Source organism: Protopterus annectens, chromosome 2.part0 (assembly GCF_019279795.1).
Source record: "Protopterus annectens isolate FY-2018-M chromosome 2.part0, PAN1.0, whole genome shotgun sequence".
Lineage (NCBI taxonomy): Eukaryota > Metazoa > Chordata > Ceratodontiformes > Protopteridae > Protopterus > Protopterus annectens.
In genome coordinates this window covers 1,695,974,153-1,695,997,871 of record NC_056728.1, presented here as the reverse complement: position 1 = coordinate 1,695,997,871, position 23,719 = coordinate 1,695,974,153, and the positions used below count along the sequence as shown (strand labels likewise).

General features: G+C 42.5%; 1 protein-coding gene across 1 annotated transcript in view; it reads left to right on the top strand.

The window, feature by feature from the left end:
* The window catches only part of ABHD18 (abhydrolase domain containing 18), a gene marked incomplete in the record, with an annotated part of 695,491 nt that overhangs the window by 620,892 nt on the left and 50,880 nt on the right, over nucleotides 1-23,719 (top strand). The window contains 1 exon segment of the mRNA XM_044061749.1: nucleotides 14,104-14,482. Coding sequence (XP_043917684.1) covers nucleotides 14,104-14,482 — 379 coding nt within the window.

The window sequence follows — 23,719 nt, the reverse complement described above, 5'->3', positions numbered from 1 at the left end:
TAGCAGAGGTACCTTCCACCCTTCACAGTTCTACCCTTGCCATTACATCTGCCTGACTTTTAGGTGAGGGGTGGAAAAACATATTGGGTTCTTATGAAAGTTTTATAGCTGTTCACCATAAGGATATTACTACAGAAAGTCATAACATGGTTGAGCTACATCCAAATTTAAATGTTAGATGACAGGCCAGATAGTTTCTAGCAGTCCGATACCTCTGCAGGTAAGAGGCTGTAGCCATACACTGTTTCCACTGGATGAAGCCTGGACGAAACGCCTAACTTCTTTTTTTTGCTTCTGAAGTGAATGGTCAGTCCTTTAATTTTCATTCATGTTCATTGGTCATCTTTCAAGACCAAGATTTGAAAGCAGTTTAAAGAATATATAACTTTCTGAAATTTTGTATTACTCTGGGTGATTTATGTTTGCAATCTGAGATTTTTTTTCAAGGGGGGGGGTTCTCATAGTACCCAAAATAAATGTTCCAATAAATGCTTTTGCCAGTGTCAGATTCCTCCCTAAGTGGAAGAATTGCTTCATTTTGGTGGAGAAGTGCTGTCCTGTACCTCAATCTCTAAGCTTCCGTACTTCTCTGTCCTGTCTTGGCCATTAATCTGACTTAGATCTTGGTTGTTTTGTGATCAGAATTTGTTTCCATCACTTTTACTCATAGCAGCCTTGTGGATGGCAGATCAGTAGCTCAGCACAGGCTTGTATTGCAGGTCCATAATGGGACTATGCATCTTCACCCACTGTTGAAAAATCTTTCTTCAGACTTTAACTTTCAAGGTTACCATGCATGCATGTTTGTCTTCCACTCATACTGGCTAGCTCTGAAGACACAAAGTTCATATCTTGGACAACAGTGAATTTGATGGCCATTACCTTCACCAGCAGGATCAGAGGAGTTTGTGCCCCTTAGAACTGTCCAATCATCTTATGTCTCTTCTATTCACTTCAGCAAATTGATATATTGGAGCTGAACATATCAAGAGTTTAGCAAATAAACGCGATGACTTTGATCCAAGTCTCAGGCTCCTTCCCTTCCCATAATGCACCACAACTCTACCAGCCATCAGTTCTCATTTGCTGCTTTTGAAAGCAAAACGTGGTCTCCTTGGCTCTGCACTTGTGGAGAGTTCAGGATTTCCAGATAATTGCTTTATCACTTTGTTTAGTCAGTCTGTTAGGTTTCTGTCTGGGATTGTATCTGTCTGTTTGTTCTTAGTGTCTTTAGCTAGTTTAACTTTGGCTATTTAACTGTCTTCTTTTTCATGGGGCAGTCCCTTCCATTTTTATTTCTTCCCTTTACAAACAAAACTTTTCACTGATTTCTGGTCTGGCTCAAAACAAAGTCAAATCCATGCTGCCATTCTCCAACCTACTCCTGTTCTGGCTGCTTGTTCCTAAATTTGACCTAGTCAGACTTGGTAGTCTGATCATCTTTGACTCGGACTACTTTGGACCTCAGTGGGTCCTGGAGCTGAAGGGTTGGTGCCAGGCTACAGGATGGCCTTCAAGAGCCACCTCCTCAGGACCATTTTTGGTTTAGGCATTCAAGAGGATATTTTCCAATTCAGGAGAGGGGGCAAGTCTGGTGGTTTTGAATCCTGGTGTTTCCCTTGTGGTGCCCCAGTCGGACTTGGTAGTCTGATCGTTTCGACTCTGACTACTTTGGACCTCAGTGGGTCCTGGATCAGAGGGATTGGTACCAGGCTACAAGATTGGGGGTCAACTGGAAAGTGCTCTGAGCCATCCTTGCCTGTTGGCACTTCAACTCTCAAGAGCTTTGCTCCAGCATTGGCCTTGGACCAGAGGAGTGCTGCATCGAGGCAGGAACTCCTGTCTAGATCCTTAGGTCAGAAAAGGCCCTCCTCAGGACCATCTTTGGTTTAGGCATTCAAGAGGATATTTTCCCATTCAGGAGAGGGGGCACCTCATTTGCAGTCAGATCTACCCTTGCTTCTTCTGGTACTCTATTTTGACTCGCTCCCTATCATCATGACAGCCAGTCCCTATTGGTGTTGGGTAACTCCAGCCTCTGTGCTTCCTTGATGCTTTCAGTTCCTCCCCTGATGTGCCCATTGTGGGGAAAGTCAGGAAACATCTATACAAGAGGAGGCATTTTGTCCTTCCCTCAGGAGTCCCTCACAGAAGGTACTGATCTCAGTGAAGTGAAAGGGGTTCCCAAAGTCTCTGTTGGAAGATATCTCCTTCAGAGACCTTATTGAATTGTTAAGACAAAAAGAGAGGCTGCTCCACTGATGCCACTTCCCGGAAGGAGTCAATGCTCCTTGATGCCTTTGGGTCTGACCTGTCTACTTCTTGGGTGGTTCCTCCTGCAGATGATGTCATCGGCCTTGTCTCCCAGAGGGCACGGAAGGAATCTGATATGTTGAAACCCATTCCCACAAACCAGAAAAGGTTTTCATTCCCCCAGGGACAGGACAACTGGAGTAAAGGACCCACTGTGGATGCCATCATGGTGGCCACAACCACAAAGAAGGAACTGTCTGAAGAGAGTTCAACTGTTCATCCCTTGAACAGAGAGTGCCTGTCATTGAACAGATTCAGAATGTGAGTATATGCTTTGGCGAACTTTGCATTGCGGATGTTGAACTTGAATGGCCCATCTTACTTGCCTTCAGAGAGACTTGGATAAGCAAGTCTGTAAGGCTGTTTCTGATGTCAAATCTTTGGAGTTCAGGAAGTTGCTGGGGTCCCAGTTACCACTTTGCAGTCTATAATACATGCATGCACTTTCTGTCTAATGCAGCAGATAAGAATTTCGGGCATCAAGTACTGGCATTGTCGTCAGACACCATGCCTGAATTTGCTTATGTAACTTTGTGGGGAACTTCGACATTCATTAATGCCTCCCTTGATGGGATATCCCTATTTGTTCCCAAGGCTAAAAAAACTCTTGCAAGTAGTGAGCAGGAGGACAAGACCCTGTCTAATGTTGCCATTCATTTCTTCACCCCTCAAAGGACTTTTTCTTGCAACCAGAAAAGTGGGAAGTATCTGTGGTTTCAGTAATCCCAGAGGTTTCACCCTGGACAGTCCTAGAGACAAAGCTCTTTGGAATACTAATTGATGTCACCCAAGTGGCAGACATGATTGGCAACTTCAGGGGTTTTACGCTTATTTCCCTGACACAACTTTCTAGTGTTCTTGAATAATTGCCCGACTGCCCTGTTCTGGAAGAACTACAGGAACGTCTGTCACTGCACCCACACGTCTCTTCAGCCATCACACAAGATTCTTGAATGCTGAAAATAATTTCCAGAAGCTACTTTGTTCCACACCCCCCCAACTGATCAGAGTCTAAAAGCCCTTCCAGATGTCCCACCCCCTCAATAAAGGACAGAAGCTGTAGAGATTGCAAAGCTGTTAGACTAACAAGCCATCCAGGAGGTCCCACTAGACCAAAGCGGGTGCAGAGTCTATTGAAAATTGTTTTAGTTCCAAAGAATAATGGGGACATCAGACCAATTTTAGACTTCAGCAGACTGAATGCCTTTGTGAAACAGATGTCACTCTGGATGGTGACAATGCAGTCTTTCTTGCTTCTGCTTAGAAAGGACAATTGGATGTGCTTGGTGGATAAAGGACAATTGGATGTGCTTGGTGGATTTCCAAGATGCCTATCATCACATTAAAATAACCAGGTAGTCAAGGGAGTTCCTATGCTTCTGCTTGGGAGCCAGTCAGTATCAATTCCAGGCACTGCCATTTGGTCTCACCATAGTCATTCCCCCTTAGTGTTCACCAAGTCCATGGCAATGGCAGCTGCACAGTTCAGGTTGCGGGGATGCTGAGTGTCCCCTTATCTAGATGACTGGCTCTTCATAGGCACCCTGAAGGACACCTTTATCTTAGCCAGAGACTCCTTATTCTGCCTGTGCTCATCATTGGGATTACTGTCAAAAAATACACCCAGAAACCAGTTCAGGGAATAGAATTTATAAGGTGCCACTTGGACACTTCTTAAGATATCAAAACTTTTGTAGTTCAGACTGTCATCACTACAAATGCTAGTTTCCTCAGCTTAAGCTGCACCAGTGTCCCCCAGCTCATTTGCTTCTCTGTATCCATGCATTTGTGGCAGCATCCAGCTTCCTCAGCCCTTACACATGATTCTACATGATGGTCCTTCAGTAGTCCATTCTTCATCAGCCAGTGGATTTATCCAATCAGTCTCATCCCAGTTTGCCGGCATACTATATTCAGTGGTGGATGAGCTTCTCCTCTAGTCTGTCTGGGTTGCCATTTCAGGCTTCTTCCCCACCGGCCACAGTGACCACAATTGCCTTCCTCCTGAGATGGGAGGCATTGCGAATGGAGAACAGTCCAGAGTGCTTGGTCACCAACCGATGCCAAGCTTCACATTAGTGTCCTGCAGATGCCGACGGTCCTTGGGTCTGTGGTTAATCATTGAACAGCACGTTCATTGAACGGCTGTTTGCCAAATAGTAATTGTCGAAACTTCATTTAATTGAATGGCCGTTTCATTGTAATGATTTTCATTGGATTATGGTAGGTGGCCACCATAAAGGAAGCATTACCAAATACTTACTTACCAGTAATGTACCTATAAGGAAACCTGCCCTTTCCCCACTATAGTGTGACCTGGTTCATAGGTAGATACTAGGCTATCTGCCCTAGGGCATTTATAAGCCTAGCCAGAGTGTATTTGGCTTCCGCCTCCCTATTAGATTAGCCTCTGCCTCTGTCTAGCAGGGACACAGGAGAGATCCCAGGATTTCCCATCCGCATCCAAATTTGAGGGTCAGCGAGGGGCTATGTCTAACATGAATTGGGATTCTATTCCAGAGTGAGGGGAGCCTTTGGGAAATGAATCTGTCCCTCCAGCATGTCCTATTTATTTTTGTGCTGAGGTTTAGGTCCCTGGAGCATGTAGCTCTAAGGGACTTGGATTTTTTGAGGTGGAGCATGTCCATTAATTCTGGACCTTGGTGTTGGTATATATAATTACCAAGGGGTGGGGGTATCCCCCCCACAAGAGGAACACTGCTATAATACTGGACACTCATTATGTGGGGGCTATACCCCCCACACACCCACTAATTATATATACCAACTCCGAGGTCGCACTGCAGTGGGGAAAGGGGAAAGTTTCCTTGTAGGTATGTTACCAGTAAGTATTTGGTAAAGCTTCCTTTATGGTAGCCAACAATCATCATTCAATGAAAATCATTATGATGATATGGCCATTCGATTAATAGAGGATTTGACAATTAGTATTTGGCAAACAGTCATTCAACGAATGTGCTGTTTGATGATTAACTATAGACCTGCATTCCTCATAGCCTTGCAGACCTTTCAGGATTGCCTCTCCGGGGGTGTGATTGAGGTCCAGATGGACAGCATGTTGGCTGTCTGTTACATCAACAAACTGGACGGAACCCAATCATTTGCCCTATGCTGGGAAGCCATGAGGGGTTGCCACTGAGCAATGTCTTCCCAGAGCTTTCTTCTGACAACACACATCATGGGGAAATCCAATATTCTGGAGGACACACTGAGCAGGTCTATTCTCCTGCCTCATGGGTTACCTCTAAATCCAACAGTGGCATTTGAGACTTTCAGCTGCTGAGGCTAGCCCTACTGTGGTGTATTTGCATCCCCATCCAGTACCAAATGTAGCAGGTATTTTGCCCTGATCCCAGAAGAGGGACAGTTTTTGTGGGATGCTGTGGTCCATACTTGGCCTCCGGGACTCCTTTATGCTTATCTCCCGACACCACTCGTAACCACGTTTCTGCAGAAAGTGGCCTAGTGCAAGGCAAACATGGTGGAATTTCTGACAGCACCTGCTCTCCATTACCTCCTCACAAAGGTTCTTTGAAGTTCAAATTGAGACTGCACCCGATTCATAGCCCCCAGATACCAAGTGCCAGCACTGGTACCCGCTTACACTGGAATATGGCCTACAGTGCAATGGATATTGCCTCGCTGCCACATTTGCTCACACAACAAAACAACCAGCTCTTCACACTTTACATCTGCATTTTAAATCTGGCTGCAAAGCAAATCAATTAAACAACCAAACCATTCGACAAATGGAGTTCTGATGTGTGTTGGAAGCACCAGGAAGGCTTGACCGGGAAGGCTTATTCGGACAAATGAAAAGGTTTGTGCCTGGAAGCAAGCTGCCAATAACACTACATGCCTCACGATCTACAGTATTTAGCTGAATAGCTGAGATGTGTTGTACAAAGGACTCTCTTTTCCTCAATTAAACTATGCTTCAGCTTATTTCAGCTCACTAGCAACACGGATCCACCTTATTTCACATCCCCTCTAAGGCAGCAAAACATTAGACCAACATTAGACCACCTAGTTGAGCCCTACCCCGACAACCAGCTTGGAAAAAAGATCTTCGCACTCCTTTATTTGAACCAGCCTGCAGATCTTCAGTTCCTATCTTGAAGACTGCCCTGTCTTAGCAATAACTTCAGCTAGAGAGTCTCAGAGTCTGCAGCAAGTACCTAATGGTGGAACCTTCTCCACTCATTTTTCATCAAGATTTCTCATTTAACCAATCCTTCCTTCCCTTCTGCCCTGGTTTGTTTTCCAGTGTAGCTTTGAATCCAATCCTCTACCCACCTTCTTCCCAACCACAGAACAAAGGTGAGAGACTCACATTCCCTGACATTCAGCAGGCAGCTTCAAGCATTACAGAAACACAACTAAGGCTCTCTGTGAAAACTGACAGCTTCCTTGTTGAAGGCTATACAGCAGCAGGAAGGCGCTAATCTAAGCAAACCATTTCTAAATGGATAGGTCATTGCATCAATGCTTTCAATATACCCATCATGAAAACCAGTTCCTTCTACCATTAGATCACACTCACCTAGGCAACACCTACCTCTACAGCCCCTCTCTCTAGGAAATCAACCAAGGAAATTTTAGAAGCTGCAACCTGAGTTCAGTTACCACCTTACCTCTTTACTCTTTTACTACCTCTTGGCCTCTTAAGTCCAGAACAGATCAGCTGGGCCTTATTGCCAGGCCTTATCCCTCCACTAACCCTCTATGATACCCCCCCCCTTAACTTTGGTATTCAACCCCAAGTGTGACATACAATGAACATAGTAACAATGAACACATACCATGCTTTTTGTATGTTCGAAAATGTAGATGTTCGAGTGTTCACCCTATGTAGTCCAGTTACCTCCATCCCCCTCCATCTTCTGAAAAATCTCTATGCCTTACTGATGTATTTGCTTTTAGTCAATTTTGTTTGTGTTTGTTTGAGCCCCACCCATTTGGTACTAATGACCTGACATCTGGGGCAAGAAAAATTGAAAATGCTGGCGCTAGTTGCATTATATATACCTCACACTGGGATTGTGGGAAGAGCGCAACCCACAACCCTAAGAGACTGGAATTCCTCGCCTGACTGCGACCGCACACCTGACGGATAACCCAAGTGTGATGACTGGCAGCAGTGAACACATCAATGATTCACATTTAAGTGGTAGGTACAAAACTGTACTTTTTCATTGCTCCCTTTTGGCACCACCAGGTTTGATTCCCCTTACTCTGGCATTATCTAATACAATCCCACTCCCACTTGGGTTCTAGATCCAGCTCTGGATTTGATATCTCACCCAGACATGAAATCAGTGAGTCTAACTGCTTGATTTCTCCAATGATAGCCAGAAGTTCCAAGCTCTCCTCTGATGTGGTTCACATTCTTGTCTCTTCTCAAAATCCTTCTTCTAGTAAAGTTTACAGAAGCAAATTGAAAAGGTTTTCAATTTGGGCTTATCCCAAGGGACTAGACCCTTTCCCGGCTCCAATTTCTTCTGTCTTGGATTTTTTTAGTGAGGCTTTCTCTTTCAGGGGCCAGTTACTCAACAATCAAGGTCCAGTTGGCAACTATTTCCAGTCTTCATTTAGGTTAAAACTGGAAAAAAATTGATTTAAATAATTGGCTCATTGGTGTCTTTCAAAGGGGATACAGTTCCTTTCAGCCTAGGAAGCCATGGTCGACAAACCTCGCTGCTTTGCTAATGAAGGTTTGCACCTGGCACTTCTAGACTTTCAGCTGCTGACAAAGGCTCTTGCCTTCTCCATAGTGCCTTTTTAGTCAAGGTCTCGAAAACCGCAATACCAACATGAAATTAACCAATCCGAATGAAATAAGGGTCATGATGCTAAATGCTAGGAGATTAAACCAAAAACTGCATTCCCTGGAAGCATGTCTATCACTAGAAGATGTAGATGTCTGTGAAGTCACAGAAACCTGGTTCAGGACCTCAGAGAGTACCTCGGCCTTGCAAGGCTACAATGGCTTCCACACCTTTAGACTGAAAAATGAGCATGTGAAAACCAAAGGAGGCAGTGTTTGTCTGTATCAGAGATTAATTCAAATCCCATCTAGTTAGACTGGACAGCTCCAAAGAGTTATTCCAGGTGCAGATTATGGTGGGTAAGACCCCCATACAAGTCATAGCCAGTTATAGATCCCCCTCCATGGGTCACAATGCCCACAAAGCCTACTTGACCAAACTGGAGACGATCCAAATTTTACTGAACACACTGGTTATGGTGGATTTCAGTTATCCCACCATCAACTGGGAAACTTATGCTAGCCCTGTTCCTTGACTTTGTTAATTCAAATGCCCTGGAACAAATCACCCATAGCCCAACAAGGGAACAAACATTCTGGATCTGATCCTCACTAGCATGTCAAACAGGTGCACTGCCACAACTGGTGGACCCTCATTAGTTAAAACTGACCACAAATCGGTCACCTTTGAGATGGCACTAACACCAGAACTCACAAAGGGTGAAATCAGACTAAAAAACTTCACCAAGGCAAACTATACCCTCCTAGGTGAAGGTATAAATGCATTCCAACCCCACCCCAAGTTGGAAGTGGTAAATACACTGAAGCTTACACTAAAGCTCTGTACAATCACTTGCATGAGTGTATAAACTTGTCAGTACCAGGAAGAATCAAAGCCAGAGCCCCAAGTAAAAACAAGCTGCCATGGTGGACATCCAGTAGCAACAAACTTTACAATAAATGCAAAGGTTTGCTGTCCAAGAAAATGAAGGGAAGGCCTCCAGCATCAACAAACTTTACAATAAATTCAAAAGTTTGCTGTCTAAGAAAACGAAGGGAAGGCCCCAGCAATGGAAAAGAACCCTCCTCAGCCTCAACAGGCAAATAAGACAACTTGTCAAATCCTCCAAGGGCTCCTATGAGAGAAACTTAGCAAGTACAGCCAAGGATAACCATAGGGCCTTTTACTGCTATGTATGTGTAACTTAAAGGGTAGGACCCAAGCATGTGCAGAACTAGTGGTCAACGATATCACACACACTGTGACCCCACAGAGATAGCAAACCTGCTAACTGATAGGTTTGGTGAAAATTTCACTCCCTTATCCCCTCGTAACTTACAACAAACCTTCCCCCAACCTCCTCATCCTACATATCTGAAGAGCAGGTCCTCAAAGCCTTGTCCAAGGCAAAAAAATACAGCCTGTGTAGGACCGGATGACATCCCAGGCTGTCTTCTAAACAGACTAAAACATGAAAAAGCATCACCACTAAGTACCTTTTTCAGTCATAGCCGAACCACAGGCTTTGTTCCAGTGGAATGGAGAACAGCAACCATTATTCCCCTCCGCAGAGGTGGCCTAGCAACAGACCCAGGGAGTTACAGACCCATAAGCCTGACCAGCCTCATCTGTAAGGCCATGGAACGTATCGTTATGGGCCTCATAAATAAAGACATAGGTGACCTCCAAACCCTGGATCCTACCCAATTTGGCTTCATGAAGGGCAGATCCTGCCTGTTAAATCTGGCGGATTTCTTTTAAAATGTGACCAAGGCCATTGAGGGCAAATCTGTGCACACAGCATACCTCGGCCTGGCAAAGGCTTTCGACACAATCCCATATTCAGGCTTAGCAAACTGAAGGTAAACCCCTTCATTGTAAAATGGGTTGCCAACTGGATCACAAACCGGATACATGCTATTAAAGTGGGTGACTCCACATCAACCAGCAGATCTGTTACCAGTGGGGTGCCACAGGGGTCAGTGCTGGGCCCCCCCTGCACTTTAGTATATACTTCTCAGAAGTTCAGGTCAAAACTAAGGGGTTGTGGCTGACCAAGTTTGCAGATGATTGCAAACTAGGTGCAATCATTGAATCCCCAAATGATATCGGTGTACTCCAGAAGGGTCTCACGCAGATCAGCAACTGGTGTATTAGTCATGGTCTCAAACTGAATGCAAAGAAATGCATCATCATTCCCTTCGGCACAAACAGTGTTCCCTCACACTATCAAATCAACAATACCCTAAGTACCCATGAAGTGGTAAGGGACCTGGGATCACAAGTTGACTGTAACCTTAACTTTGACCACTATGTGTCTGTTGTAGTAAGAAAAGCTTTCTGTAGCACACTTGATTAGTAAAGGCATCACCTCGAGAGCAAAAGAAAAGAAGTTATAACCCCCCTATACTTGGCACTTATCCAGCCCATAATTGAGTATAATACCCCATTTGGCATGTACAATACTAAGCACTTTCAGCAATTAGAAACACCTCAGAGGTTTCTAACAAAGAAGATCAAGGGGCTCCAGCATTTGCCTTACACAGACAGACTATAGTCCCTGTCACTATACTCCATTAGGTCTAGACGTCTTAGAGGAGACTTATGCTTGGCCTACAGAGCAGTCCAAGACCCAAACCTAATGAACTTGCTGCATATCCTTAAATCAAACAGGACTAGCGCTACCCATTCCAGGGACCTAAATATGGCCTGTGACTTGTGCTGGAGGGGCAGATTGGTCTCCCAGCAACTGCCGCATCTTTGGAACAGGCTACCAATTCATGTGAAACAGAGCACCGCCATGACACTGTTCAAGAGGAACCTGGATGAATGGATGGGGCACCATAAATTCTTACCAGGGATAGAGCCCACAACCCTCCTGGACATGTGGAGTCATCACTAAATGCAATCTTAACTATTGACTAGCATTTGTATGCTATTACATTGTGATGAATTGGATAGGCTTAAAATGACATCCAGGTCGATATCCTAGTAATCTCCTATGATCATATGAAAATCAAACTCTTACTGACTCTATTAGATTATCTAAAGCCTTCTTGAGAGGGACTTTTTGTTACATCCACCTGTGAGGGACCCAGTATCTCCTTTGGACATTACTATATTGCTACACGACCTTACACTTCCACCATTCTGATCTGTTAATACCTCTGACTTAAATTTTTGTTTCTTGGAAGATGCTTTTCTTAGTGGTCATGTCATCAACCAGGAGAATTTCTGAATTGCAAGTGTTGTTGTGCAAGCCTCCATATCTGATCACAAGGACAGGGCGTCTCCCAGAACTAATTCAGATTTTCTTCCCGAGTTGGTGTGAATGACTACCTCAAACCAGACCATACACTTGTCATTTGCCTTGGTTATTCTAAGAGATGAATGCCAATTGCCTTATTTGGATGTTCACCTTTAGTTATGTTTTTATTTACATTAGATGGAAGACTTTCAGAGAGCTGACCAGCTTTTTGTCTCCTTTTACAAACTGCAGTTGGGCTGTGGAGTTTCTAAAGTTACCTTGTCCAGGTGTCTCTCTGAATGCTTAGCATTTGTTTGTATGTCCAGAGGTTTGTCTTTGACCTTCAAACTGAAGGCTCACTCCACCAAGAGAGGTGGCAACATCTATGGATTTCTTTAGCAGTGTCCACATTGATATTTGTGCATCTGCAACATAGCCTGTTGATGACTTCATTTCTCATTATAAACTTGTTCTCTAATCTAGATCATGGGCTGCCTTTGGTTCCACCATTCTCGGAAGATACTTCATACTGCTTCCCAGGGTTTATGTAGCTGAGAACTGTGACCCATTTGTTGAGGTAGATAGAAAAGTCATTGGATATGAAATTCTCTACTTACCATAATGCTAAATCCATGTTGTCTTCTTCCATCCACCCCTACCATCCTCCCCTACCATATTGTCACCTTTCCATGGCTCCCGTTGGGCTGCACTGATTTTAACCAGAGCCTTGACTTATTCTCAGCTTTATACTGGTGTGTACCTGTCTTGTAAGGGTGTCCCTTGTTTATTAGTGATGTGTTGCTGATAGGGCAAACTTAATCTAAGGGCTGGTAAAGTGGTGGTGCATTATGAGAAAGGAGGGAGCCTAATCCTTGGAGCTAAAGAAGTCTTGTTTAGGTGCCAAACTGTAATCCGTTTGTATCAGATATGCCCATTTGTTGAGATGGATGTAAAAAGATGACATGGCTCGAGCATTATGGCAAGTACGTAACTTTCATTTTCTTCCTTGAAGTGAGCTGTATCTCTTATACCAATTCAACTGTCCAGATTTTTGCTGTGTATATTTGGTCTGTTCCTCATACAATTTGAGGTTTTATGGCAAATCACATTGAGATCACCAAATAATGACATATTTTGAGTTTCAGACTTGGAAAATGCATAACTCAAATCCTGTTATTCTAGCAAGTTTATAAGAGCAATATTTAAAAATTTTCCCTATTTTGGGGCCTTTATTTTCCCCACCTCTCCCATTATTTTAAGCTTTGTCAAGATTTCTTGTGCCAAGAGGTTGAGAGGGTATGTCTCTTCATAAACCAGCCTATCTACTTCCCCTGCTCCCTTTCTGAGGGACGAGGTCAGTCCTGGTTAGGGGACAGTTCTTTATATTTTTCCTTTGCACAGTCAACTCAGGTTTTACCTGTGAATCATAGAAACGTTCAGCAATGTGAACCACATGTTGAACTCATTTACTTCAAAGTAAAAAGGGCCTACACATAGCTTAAGAAAAAAAGCCCTAATGAATTAATTTCTGCGGCATTTTTTCTTAGTGAACCACACACCATTGACAGTTCTGCTAAAATGACACTTCATCACGTGTATTTACTTCCAGTGCTCATTTCTATAATGTCTTTCTTTCAAACAATTGAGCCAGGTGCACTTGGTAAGACACAATTCCAGGAGTGAGACGTCCTCTAGCGTCTCATTATTCCAGAACTTGTCTCTCTAAGCGCTTACTTTTACGGCCATTCTTACTTCTGCCTCCTCCTGAAAATTTAGGTAGTGCTTGGGAACTTAGCCAATACTTTACTGCACAGGTTTCGTTGTAGTTGGATGTAACATCTTAGTGAATAATGATTATATCTTCTCTCTTTGTACAGTCTGCCTACCTGGTGGTTGGATATTGCAGTAGGCTTTGCAAAGTTAACATTTTTTGTTATCTTTCCAGGTCTATTTGTTCATTTTCATGGTATTTGAACTGTGGAGCATTGGGCTGAAAGTATTTTTCTGCCATTGTAATCCTAGCATGTAGCAACAGGAGATGTATGCACCCCAGTGAAGGAGCTAGAAGATCCAAGAATTTTATGCCAAGAGAAAGGCCTTGGAGGTGGAAATCCTGATCATTCCCTATATGCAGAGAGTTCCCTCAAAGACCTTTTGATATGCTGAGTTTTAACTTGCATACTTCATAGCTTTTCTTTATGTTGATGAGTTAGTGTACATTAGTCTGCTCACATGCACTACTGTCACTCTTCACTGGATTAACACAGACTATTCTTAAGCACTGAAGAGAGATGTATGTAATAAAATGAGCAATGAAGGTAGAGGAAAGGACTTTGAAGTACAATATTGTGAACATTTACAGTAAAAACATAGATAATACACAGTATTTCTTGTTTGCCTTTGTATGTAAGGGGATTCTAGAGAATGTGTTGATTAATTATGTTGAATTTCATTCAAATTAATTTTATGTTCAGGACTCATTTGAAGGATCTGTTCACTATTAAAGGTAACACACACACACACACATACATACATCTATGGTGAGTGATCATTTTTGTTCTGAGTCCATTATTGTACGAGTATGTTACCAGTTAAGACAGCCTAAGGTTTTGTAGTGCAGTCAACCAAAGAAAATGCATTTTTGACACCGTTACTGTAGGTACTCGTAACTCTGTTAGCTATATAGAGTAATAAAACTTGTTAGCTTACTGCAGTCATCTTGCTAATTGTTTTTATTTTTCTTTTGACATGCAGAATGATTCTTTTAAAATGGGCCAAGATTTTTTTAAGAATGCTCCTTTCAGCTTGGACAGTTTGCAGCATCTGGATCTTGCTACTAACATGCTGCACTTTCCCAGTGCTAACAAGCATATACCAACAAAAACTGTTTCTCCCTTCAGTACTGCCAGACCTGCTACCATAAGTGCCTCTGCAGAAGGGCTTTTGTTTCAAGGACCCTCAAAAGTCAGTTTCCGTAATGAAACTGTAACAGATGTAAATAATAATGCGCATCCGTGTACAGAAGATGAACAAAAAAAGAAAACAGAGAAACGCAGAACCAGTCTTCAGAGGGAAGCTCTACTGTTTATGAAAGGAGTAATGGATGAATGTACTCATGTAGCAAATTTCTCAGGTAAGTACTGCAGAATGATTCACAGTACAGATTGCAAAAGCACTCTACTGTTAATCTCTAGAGGGAAATATTTCTATGGTTCAGAATAAAATGGTGTTAAATGTCAAATGAGCCTTCTTTCTCCCAATGTTAAGACTGTTCAAATTCTGTTAACCGAATGGTCCTTAATAAAATTCTTGTGAGTGACTCAAGTATTTACACAAGTTTTGATGTTTTGAGATACTGGACTACTGTGTTGTTCAGTGTGATCAAAATCTGACTAGGTGAGGTCTCACTTTGCTTGATTTCAGGCTGATTATTTACTTTATGTATTAACAACAGTTTGGGTCTACCATTGAGGATAGAAGTGTGATATGAAATAAAGCATGAATCTAACCTATTCTGAACTGTAGCTCTCATTGGCCTCTAAGTTCTTCCTTTCAAAGGCATTCAGATATCCTTGGATATGTTTCATCCATACTATAATTCTGGAGCTATCATGATTTGGTATAATTGGTTATGCCTTTATTTTTGCATTGACTTGTATGTAAGCATTCGGTGGGTCTGCTTTGATTTACTGACCAGAGGTGTATTGTATACAGTCGTGGTACTATCTATTAGACCATTGCACTGCACTATACAAATATGAATGTTGAGGTAATTTTTGTAGGTGGGGGTAGGCCTTGGCCTCACTCACATTTTATATATGCTGTTCTTGAGGATGCACTTACTCAGAGGAAAGGTAGTAAATGTACTTCCCTTATTTTTTGAGTTGGTATAACCTTAAAGGCAGTATGCATATAAATTGGTAGTCTGAAAGCTCCCTGCAAAAAAGGATAGGACTATTATCTGGTTGGTTGGGGAGGAGTGAGCATGAGCAAATATGACATCAGTAAAACAGATTATACACTTAAATCTCATTAATATTCTAAAACATGCCTGTTGTAAAATCAGCATTATTAACAAAAGTCTAACCAGCAGCAGCTAAATTTTCTATTCGACACAGGAGAGAAAATAAGGTACCTGGACAGGTAGAAAACAAATTTCCACCCTCCTCAAAAGAAACCATTACACAAAATATTAAATAGAAAAGTAAAAAAAATGTCAGGAGTGTTCAGGTATACTTGCGTAAACAGTAAGACTTGTGCACACTACACTCTTGAATCTCAAATAAAAAATATAGTAGAATCTGCATTCTGCCTAACATACTGTACAAACATTAGCACTTGCTTGCTCTATGCATGCACAGTAAAATGCCTTCGAAGTCCCCTGCAGAGGAGAAGCTGCAGAAGAATATTAATGTTTTTTTCTGCAATGACATTATTTACAAAAGGTTTAAACTTTTCTTCTTAAATAATGTCATTGTTTAATAGCAATTGTCCATCAGTGGGTGTGGTAATGGTGGATTTACCCGTGGCTGACTTTATTTGCAGCTGTGATCAAGCCATGCCAACCATGGGTAAATACAACATTACCAACACCCAGCTTTGGATTATTGCTAAACTGTACCCTATTCAACATATGGTTTGATGATTGTGATCCGCACATACATACAGGACAGTACATTTATGTTGGGGGGAATGTTTATTTCATCAGAGTGTTGTCTACATTTTATGATTGAAAATACTTGAATCCAGAATTTTACACTCACTGTGTGATTCTTTGTTTGACAGGGATTGAAATGTGAGCTGCATTTCTTAGTGCAGATGAGAATCTTTTCTCCTGAGATTGTATGAAATGAAAGTTCTTAATCTGTAAGTGGATAAAGCAATGTGGTATTGTGATTGGCTTTAGCTTGACTTGTGGAGTACGTAAAAAAAAAACTGACCTTTTTTACTCCTCAAGGGACTGGGGTACATACTAGGGCACACAGTTGCACAGAGGGGGCATGTGCTCCAGTCTAGCACTTCCACTGAAGATTCTGTCCTTCAGTTTCAGGGTCAGCTTAAGTACGTAAGTTGTGTGCTTATCAGAGGATTACGTTTCACTGGCATCTGTCCAGATAACTAGAACCACCCACAGAATCTCCTCTAAATTGCCCTATTTGGAGGAGCCTAGAAGGAGCACCAGAGAACTTAATTTCTTGGTTACTAAATTATCTGTATTCTCGGGGATATCTTCCTTCATTATACCTATAATGCTTACTAGGATAGCATGTTTCACTTGGTCTGGGAATCAGCTGGGAGTACTGCTTTCTGGGAAAGGGGAGGAGCTCCCGCTAGCTAGAGTTTTGTTGTTGGCATGATGATAATGCAGCTTCAGTGACCAGTCCATCAGTTCCAGTGTCTGGACAGATGCCAGCTTAATCTAATGTTCTGGCAAATACATAATGTATGATCTGATGTTATTAATCTTCATTCATTCATGGCAGATGGGTCTCTGTTCCATCCTCGGAAATTACTCTGCCGATATAACAATTCCGCGCCAGCCAAAAACTCTCGAGCTAAGATTACCCATAGTGACCCTCTCCTCAGATCTCGTTTGCCACGTAGAGTTTCAAGACATGTCAGACCAGCTCTCAAGCTGTGTTTCATTTTTTCACTAAATAGTGACCTTTACTGTTATTTCTTAGTACCATCATTGGTACAGGCCCTTCCCTTAGTTTTGGTAATTTATATATATTTTATATATATATATATATATATATATATAAAACATCATTGGTATTTTTCTTCTCCTTTCCATTACCCTTTTGGGTATTTCTCTCCTTTACCATTGTTGGTAATAAAAAAAAACATTCCTTTCTTTGTGCATGTGTATGTGGCCTATCGTGACAGTATATCTTTGTTACTGTTGAATTGCTGTTTTTTTTTCATTGCTGTTGTCTGGATATTAGTATAATGGCAGACAAAAGGGGCACTACTGGTTTCAAACAATGTGATAAATGTGGCAGGAAGATGTCAAACTCTGACGGCCATCTCTCCTGTGTCTGTTGCCTGGGGGGTACCACACTTAAAAGTTCAACCCCCCTGCAAGCTCTGTAAGGGCTTTGGTGCCCACACCTTAGCCAAGCGTATGAGTAAACTAATGCTGAAGGGTTTCTTAAAACCCCTTTCTCAGAGGCTTTATCTGAGGTGGAGGGCTCAACCCCTCCTAAAAAAAGAGTCGAAGAAGAGGAGCCAGTCAGTGCCATCATCTCCTCATCCTCAGGATTCGAAAACCACTAAGGCCCAAAATTCATACAGAACCAAAAATTGCAAAACTAACCAACACCTGTGTCAGCACCGGAGTCTAAAACTCCATCCACGGTGTTGTCCTAGACCATGGAACCAACAATGACTACTTCTCCCACAGTACCAACTCCTTCCATGGTATCACAGACCCTCTCGGCACCAAAAATAGTCTCTCCATTAAAACTGGTCAACCCCCCCCAATCATAACCTTCCAGTCTTTTGACCATGGTGCCGAAGGTCGAGACACTGGCCAGGACCAGATATTCTCCATCAGTTGACCACCAGCTAAGTCCATTCCTTGATCGGCCTGAATCTCCATCGGGAATGTCAACCCATTCCAGCAGGAGCCTTTCGGAGCTCGACGTAGTGAGACTTGTGGATCAGCTCCTTGTGGCCAGAGGCATCCCAAATCCATCTAAAACCTCCCTCCCACCTGGAGTGAAGGACTTTTCTCCACAGACTCCAAAATGTATTCCTCCTTCAACCTCCCCACAGGTTTTGGAGCCTGCGATGGCGATGCCTGTCCTGGTGCCAGGTTTTTTGGTTCCACTGGTGGATGTTACCATGGTTCTGGAGCCTACACTGTGGTCCACAGTTCAATCGGAGCTGGCCCACCCTCGAGACCATGACTGATCTGTAGGCACTGTGACCCCTAGTACGGCACCAATTTTTTCTACGGCACCATCCTCTCGCAGCTTTTTCCCTGGAGGCAAGCTTGTCGGAGCAGGGTGTTACCTCTGTTACGAAGTTGTCTTTCTCAGTTCCAGGCTCCCATCCCTCTTCTGGCTGGCCTGCCTTCCAGGATATGGAGAGGGCACTCACCTCAGCAGGTTCACAGTTGGCACCTTTGGCACTGGAATGCCACTTTTATACATGACCTCTGGCTTGCAGTTGACATAGTCCACTACACTGGGACTTCGGGCATTGGAGCAGCAAGATACCCTACCACAGAGTACTTGTTGGGACAGGGGGAGTAGGATGACTTCTAATGAGTTGGATTTTTACAGTGAATGCAAATTATTGAAAGGTATGTTTAAGGAGAGGGATTATCCCATAAAGCTGATTAAGGAAGTAAGGCAAGAAGTTTTAGATGGGACGAAGGATAAATTTATACCTCTTTTAGGGAATGATGCTGATACTTTAACGCCTAGAAATGAGAGGATGGACTCGCCTGAGAATGAGGATGATTTTAAAGGAGCGTTTGTGACCAACTATAATGGTGATGCTAATGTGAGCAAAAGTATTATTGAAAAGGAATGGGAACAATTTGCCAGTCTATTCAATGTGGACAATATTTTTGCAAGCCCCTTAAGTGCATATTTAAGAAAGGGCTAAGTATAAAGGATTTATTGGATCACAATAATGACCATACAAACAAATACAAGAACAAAAGGGTTGGTACCTTTAAATGTGGAGCATGTTCTCAGTGTCCCTACATTACTGACAGTGAGGGGATGTATATTAGAGGTAGGAATAAGTATATAGCAGGAAAGACCTACACAAATTGTAATAAGTTAGGGGTGGTTTATATAGCCCAGTGTGAGGCATGCAATGCATTTTATATTGGTAAGACTGAACATAGATTTAGGAAGAGAACATATGAACACTATTATGAAATTGAGAATATATGAACACTATTATGAAGTTAAGACCAAAAGTGAAAAAAATGCATTGTATAAACATACACTAGTTTTTGTGATACAGCTAGGTTTCTATTTTTTGTACCGGTGGATGTCAGATAGGGGCCTTGGGAGACAAAAATTTAGCATAGGGAAGTTTACTGGCAGATTATTTTAGAAGCCAACAAATTCCCTGGGCTTAACGAACATGTCTCCCTAGCTCCAGTTTTGAGCCGCTAAATTATGATCTTTGGTTTGCTTTATACTGGTATTGCAAATGTTCCTTTTCACATTGTTTTCATAAATGTTTTTTTTACAAATGGTCATTTTATATTGTCCATACAATTTATATTTTATATTTCACATTTTATAGTTCATAATATTTTATGTATTTATAGACGTTTTGGTAATGAATTTTTTTATTTTTTATATTTTATAACATTTTCACATACATTTTACCACATCTTGGTGGATTCATTTTTGTTTTTTTCACCTTCCAATGTACATGCAATATGTGGCCTTGACAATAGATAGGGATAGAACTCTTTAAGAATGAGCTTGTGCATTTTAATGAATACAGTTTTTTATTTTTGTATATTTGAATATAAAAGATTATATATTTATTAGTAACCTAGTTTATCATTTACTTCTTTTGGTTCAACATAGTTAATGATGTTTATTTATTTGCATGAATTGTGAAGTGGATAATTTTACAACTGATTAACTAGAATTTTAGTGTCATTGGTGGTTGGTATGTGATTTCCTGTATTTAAGTATTTCATTTCAGTTTAGGTTTTGCATCTGATGAAGTCTTATTTGGTAGACGAAAACCCAGTGATTCTGTTAAAGCACTGATGTTTTTGAATAAAGTGTTGTGATCCTTGTCCGGTGTTGTTTTGCTCCTTCTCAAGTGCTCTTTCTTGAATTTATTGGTTAACCATTGTATTTACATGTCTATTGTATAACAGTAAGGGCCAAAGAAAGAATGTAGATTTTAAGTTTAATAGTAATGTATGTGAATCTTGATTGATGCAATGTGCTAGCGCAGTATCGATATGTGTGTGTGTGTGTGTGTGTGTATATATATATATATATATATATATATATATATATAAGTTTTACTTCAGTATCTCGAAATACTGAAACACTGAAGCTCTAATGGCCGACATCAGAACGCCGATATTTCAGTATTTCGAAATACTGAAGCGGTGCTAAGAACACACTTAAAATTAAGAAAAGTACTGTTTCTGCAGGGGGACAAGCCCCCTGCACCCCCCTCACTAAAATATACCGTCCCCATGATTGCACATTAGTGGGGACATGGCAAATCTCCTGTTCTGCGCTTCCGCATATGGTATGGAACAGGAGATTTCCCTTTCCTCCACTGTAGCGCAATCTCGGAGTTGGTATATTTAAGTAGGGGGATAGTGTTTTCTTTTTTGTTATGTTATGTGGCACTTCAGTATTTTGGAATACTGAAACATTGGCGTTTTGGTTTCGGCCATTACAGTTTCGGTGTTTCAGTATTTGAAGATACTGAAGTGAAACCATATATATATAAAATATAAAAATATATGTATATCTATATAATTGTGTGCGTGTTTTATATATATAATATATACACACACACACACACGTCAGACTTCAGGGAATTCTCGTAGGTATTATATCCAGTGATAAAACTCTTGTTAAAGATAACTGGATTTTATTTCCGGATTTCACTGTTATGTACAGTGATCAATCATCTGGAAGAAAATAAACATGACAGTATAAAAAGAAAAATTCAGAGGGGATAGACCAAAGCTCATCTGTTTCCCTTTGTTAGTCAGTAGGGTATAGTTTCAGGTCGCTTACAGTATAGGAAATCCTTCTGATTTAAGCCAAGGGACGTTCTCTGTGCCTGGGGTGACATCTGGCTTCATCCTTTGAATCCTGCAAGACTAAATAGCTGGAGTGCTGAAAGTGGTGAAGACCACTGTGAAGCCTTCCATCTGCAAGTATACTCTGCCAAGTAGAAGAGGTTGTTCTTATGGGTGGAGAACTGTCTTGTACTGTCCCATTTAGACAGCATGCAAGTGCTTCTGTCTCACCTCTGGCACCTGTATGATTCAAGCCTCATCTGTTCCATGGAAAGTGCACATCTGTCAGTCAGTTCTACCCATCGTGGTGATGTGCGGGGGGTAGGGCAGTAGCCCATCACTAACTGATCAAACCGTTCCCTAACAGGATTTTGCCCTAATGCCCTTCTTGAAGAAACCCTTATCGTCTTGAGAATGGATTGTCATAACTGACAGGCTTGCCTGTCTACTGTTAAAGTGTGTGGATGTTCATCGTGCATACAGCTGCAGTCATAACAGATGGGTTCTCCTGCCGTCAGGCGGGTCCTCGGTCGGCCGAATTCCAAAGTCTAGGTCCGGCGTCGGTTGTCGTCGCTTCTTCCCTGACGTCAGTGCAACAGGGGTATAAAAGAACCAGCCGATGCCATTTTCCCCAGGCTTTCTTGCCGCGTGGTGCCCGAAGCAGAAGCAGTTCGCAAGTGCCGGTCGGCCAGCTCCTGAAATTACGAAAATTTTGCAACCAAAGTCTTCTTGAAAGTTAAGTACCCCGTTGGGGAAACTTTTCTTGCCTCAGACCAATGTCAGACAAAGTTAATAATTGTATTTCATGTGGGAAGCAAATACCGCATAAGGATTTTCATTCCCTCTGCATTCCTTGCTTAGGCCCAGAGAACGACGCCTCGGTCTGTCGTTTTTGTGCTACATTCAACAAACGCACCATTAAGCGTCGGGCGGAGTTCGCCCAGCACTATTTTGGCAAAAAATTTAACTATATTATGTCGTCGGATACTCCGACTCCAGTTTTGTCTAAACACAAAGATAAGGACCGACACACGAGGTCCGCAGCCTCTACCAACACCACGCCAAAGCCGACTACAGGTGGTCTGGTTCTCAGCGAGGCGCCTACGCAGCCCCTACCGGCGACACTTCATTGGTGGTGTCTTCTGTGCCAGTCGCAGGCTCCTCGGCCCACACCCGACTACAGATACCGAAGCCACTCCTGGTGGTGAATTTCAAAATGTAGACAGGTCTGCCTCCTCTCAAGGTGTCTTCAGACCTTCCTCTTCTTTTCCATCACGGCTTCCACTCAGTCTAACGCCGCCCTGCCTTCTAAGACACAAGCTACACAGGGCCCTTCTCCAGGCCCCATGCCTAGAAAGAGATGCTTAAAATGGCTGAGGATTAAATTACTCTTATCAGGGTTCTCATCCCCGGACAAAAGGCCCAGAGTGGAGGAAGAATTCCCCTCCTCTGACCAGGCCTCCATTATTTCAGAGCACTCTGATGAACAGGAACATTCTTACTCCCCTTTTGAAGATTCTGATGCAGAGGAGTCCATTCCCTCTGTCTCCCCCCCAGAGGATTACTCATTTGGGGAAACCTTGCATACCTTAAGGGAACACTTCCACTGGGAAGGCCAAGAGTACTCAGATTCCAAGAAAAGGCTTAGGGATTTTCTCTTGCTACCTCAGCACAGGCCTCTGGCTATACCTCCTGTCTTAGACATACTAGATGATGTGTACTCGGAGGCCTGCCTTAACCCAGATTCCTTACCTCCAGCCCCAGTCAAGCCCGACAGGTACTACCGGGTTCCTGGCTCACACCAATTTTTATACAAAAGCCATGCAGCTGACCCAGAAACTATCTCACAGGGCCCCAAGGGAATTAAGGCCTCCACTGTTAAAAATCCATTACCTTCCGAGAGAGATTCCAGATCCTTAGAAAGGTGGGGAAAAAAGGTATACACCTCGGCCACCTTAACCATGAGGGCATTAAACTGCCAGTTCCATATGCTAAAGTACCAATAGTTTCTGTTATCATAGTTGAGAAGTAAAATGTCACAACCTGAACAACCAGACTTGAAGGAGTTGCAGGATTTGATGCATAGTGCAGAACAAGTGGGTAAACATACCTTGCAATGTGGTTTTGATGCTCTAGAGGCCTCATGTAGAGCTGCTGTTACAGGATCAGTCATACGTAGACATGCCTGGCTCAAGGAGCAAACCTTACCAGATCATGTCAATGTTAAATTACTAGATGCCCCTCTACAAAAGGATGTATTATTTGGTGTTAAAGCTGAGGAGGTATTAAAGAAAATGGAGGAAAAGGCTAAATCAGTGCAAACAGTGAAAGATTTTCTACAGGTACAACCTCCACGTTTCAGTAGAAATTGGCCTTCCAAAAATTGGTCCTTTCCAGCCACGGACAGACCCCAAAGAGGTAGATACAGGCGCCCGAGGGGCAGAGGGCAATCTCAAGGATCGTTTAGAGGCAGACAATGGCAAGCTCCTACCCAAAGAGGTGGTGAGGATAGTTCGCAGCCATTCAGAAAGCAAGCCCAATGACTGTCCCCTTTGCATGCCAAGCAAGGCTCAAATGGCAGCACCCTTAGGCAGAAAACTGGCACTA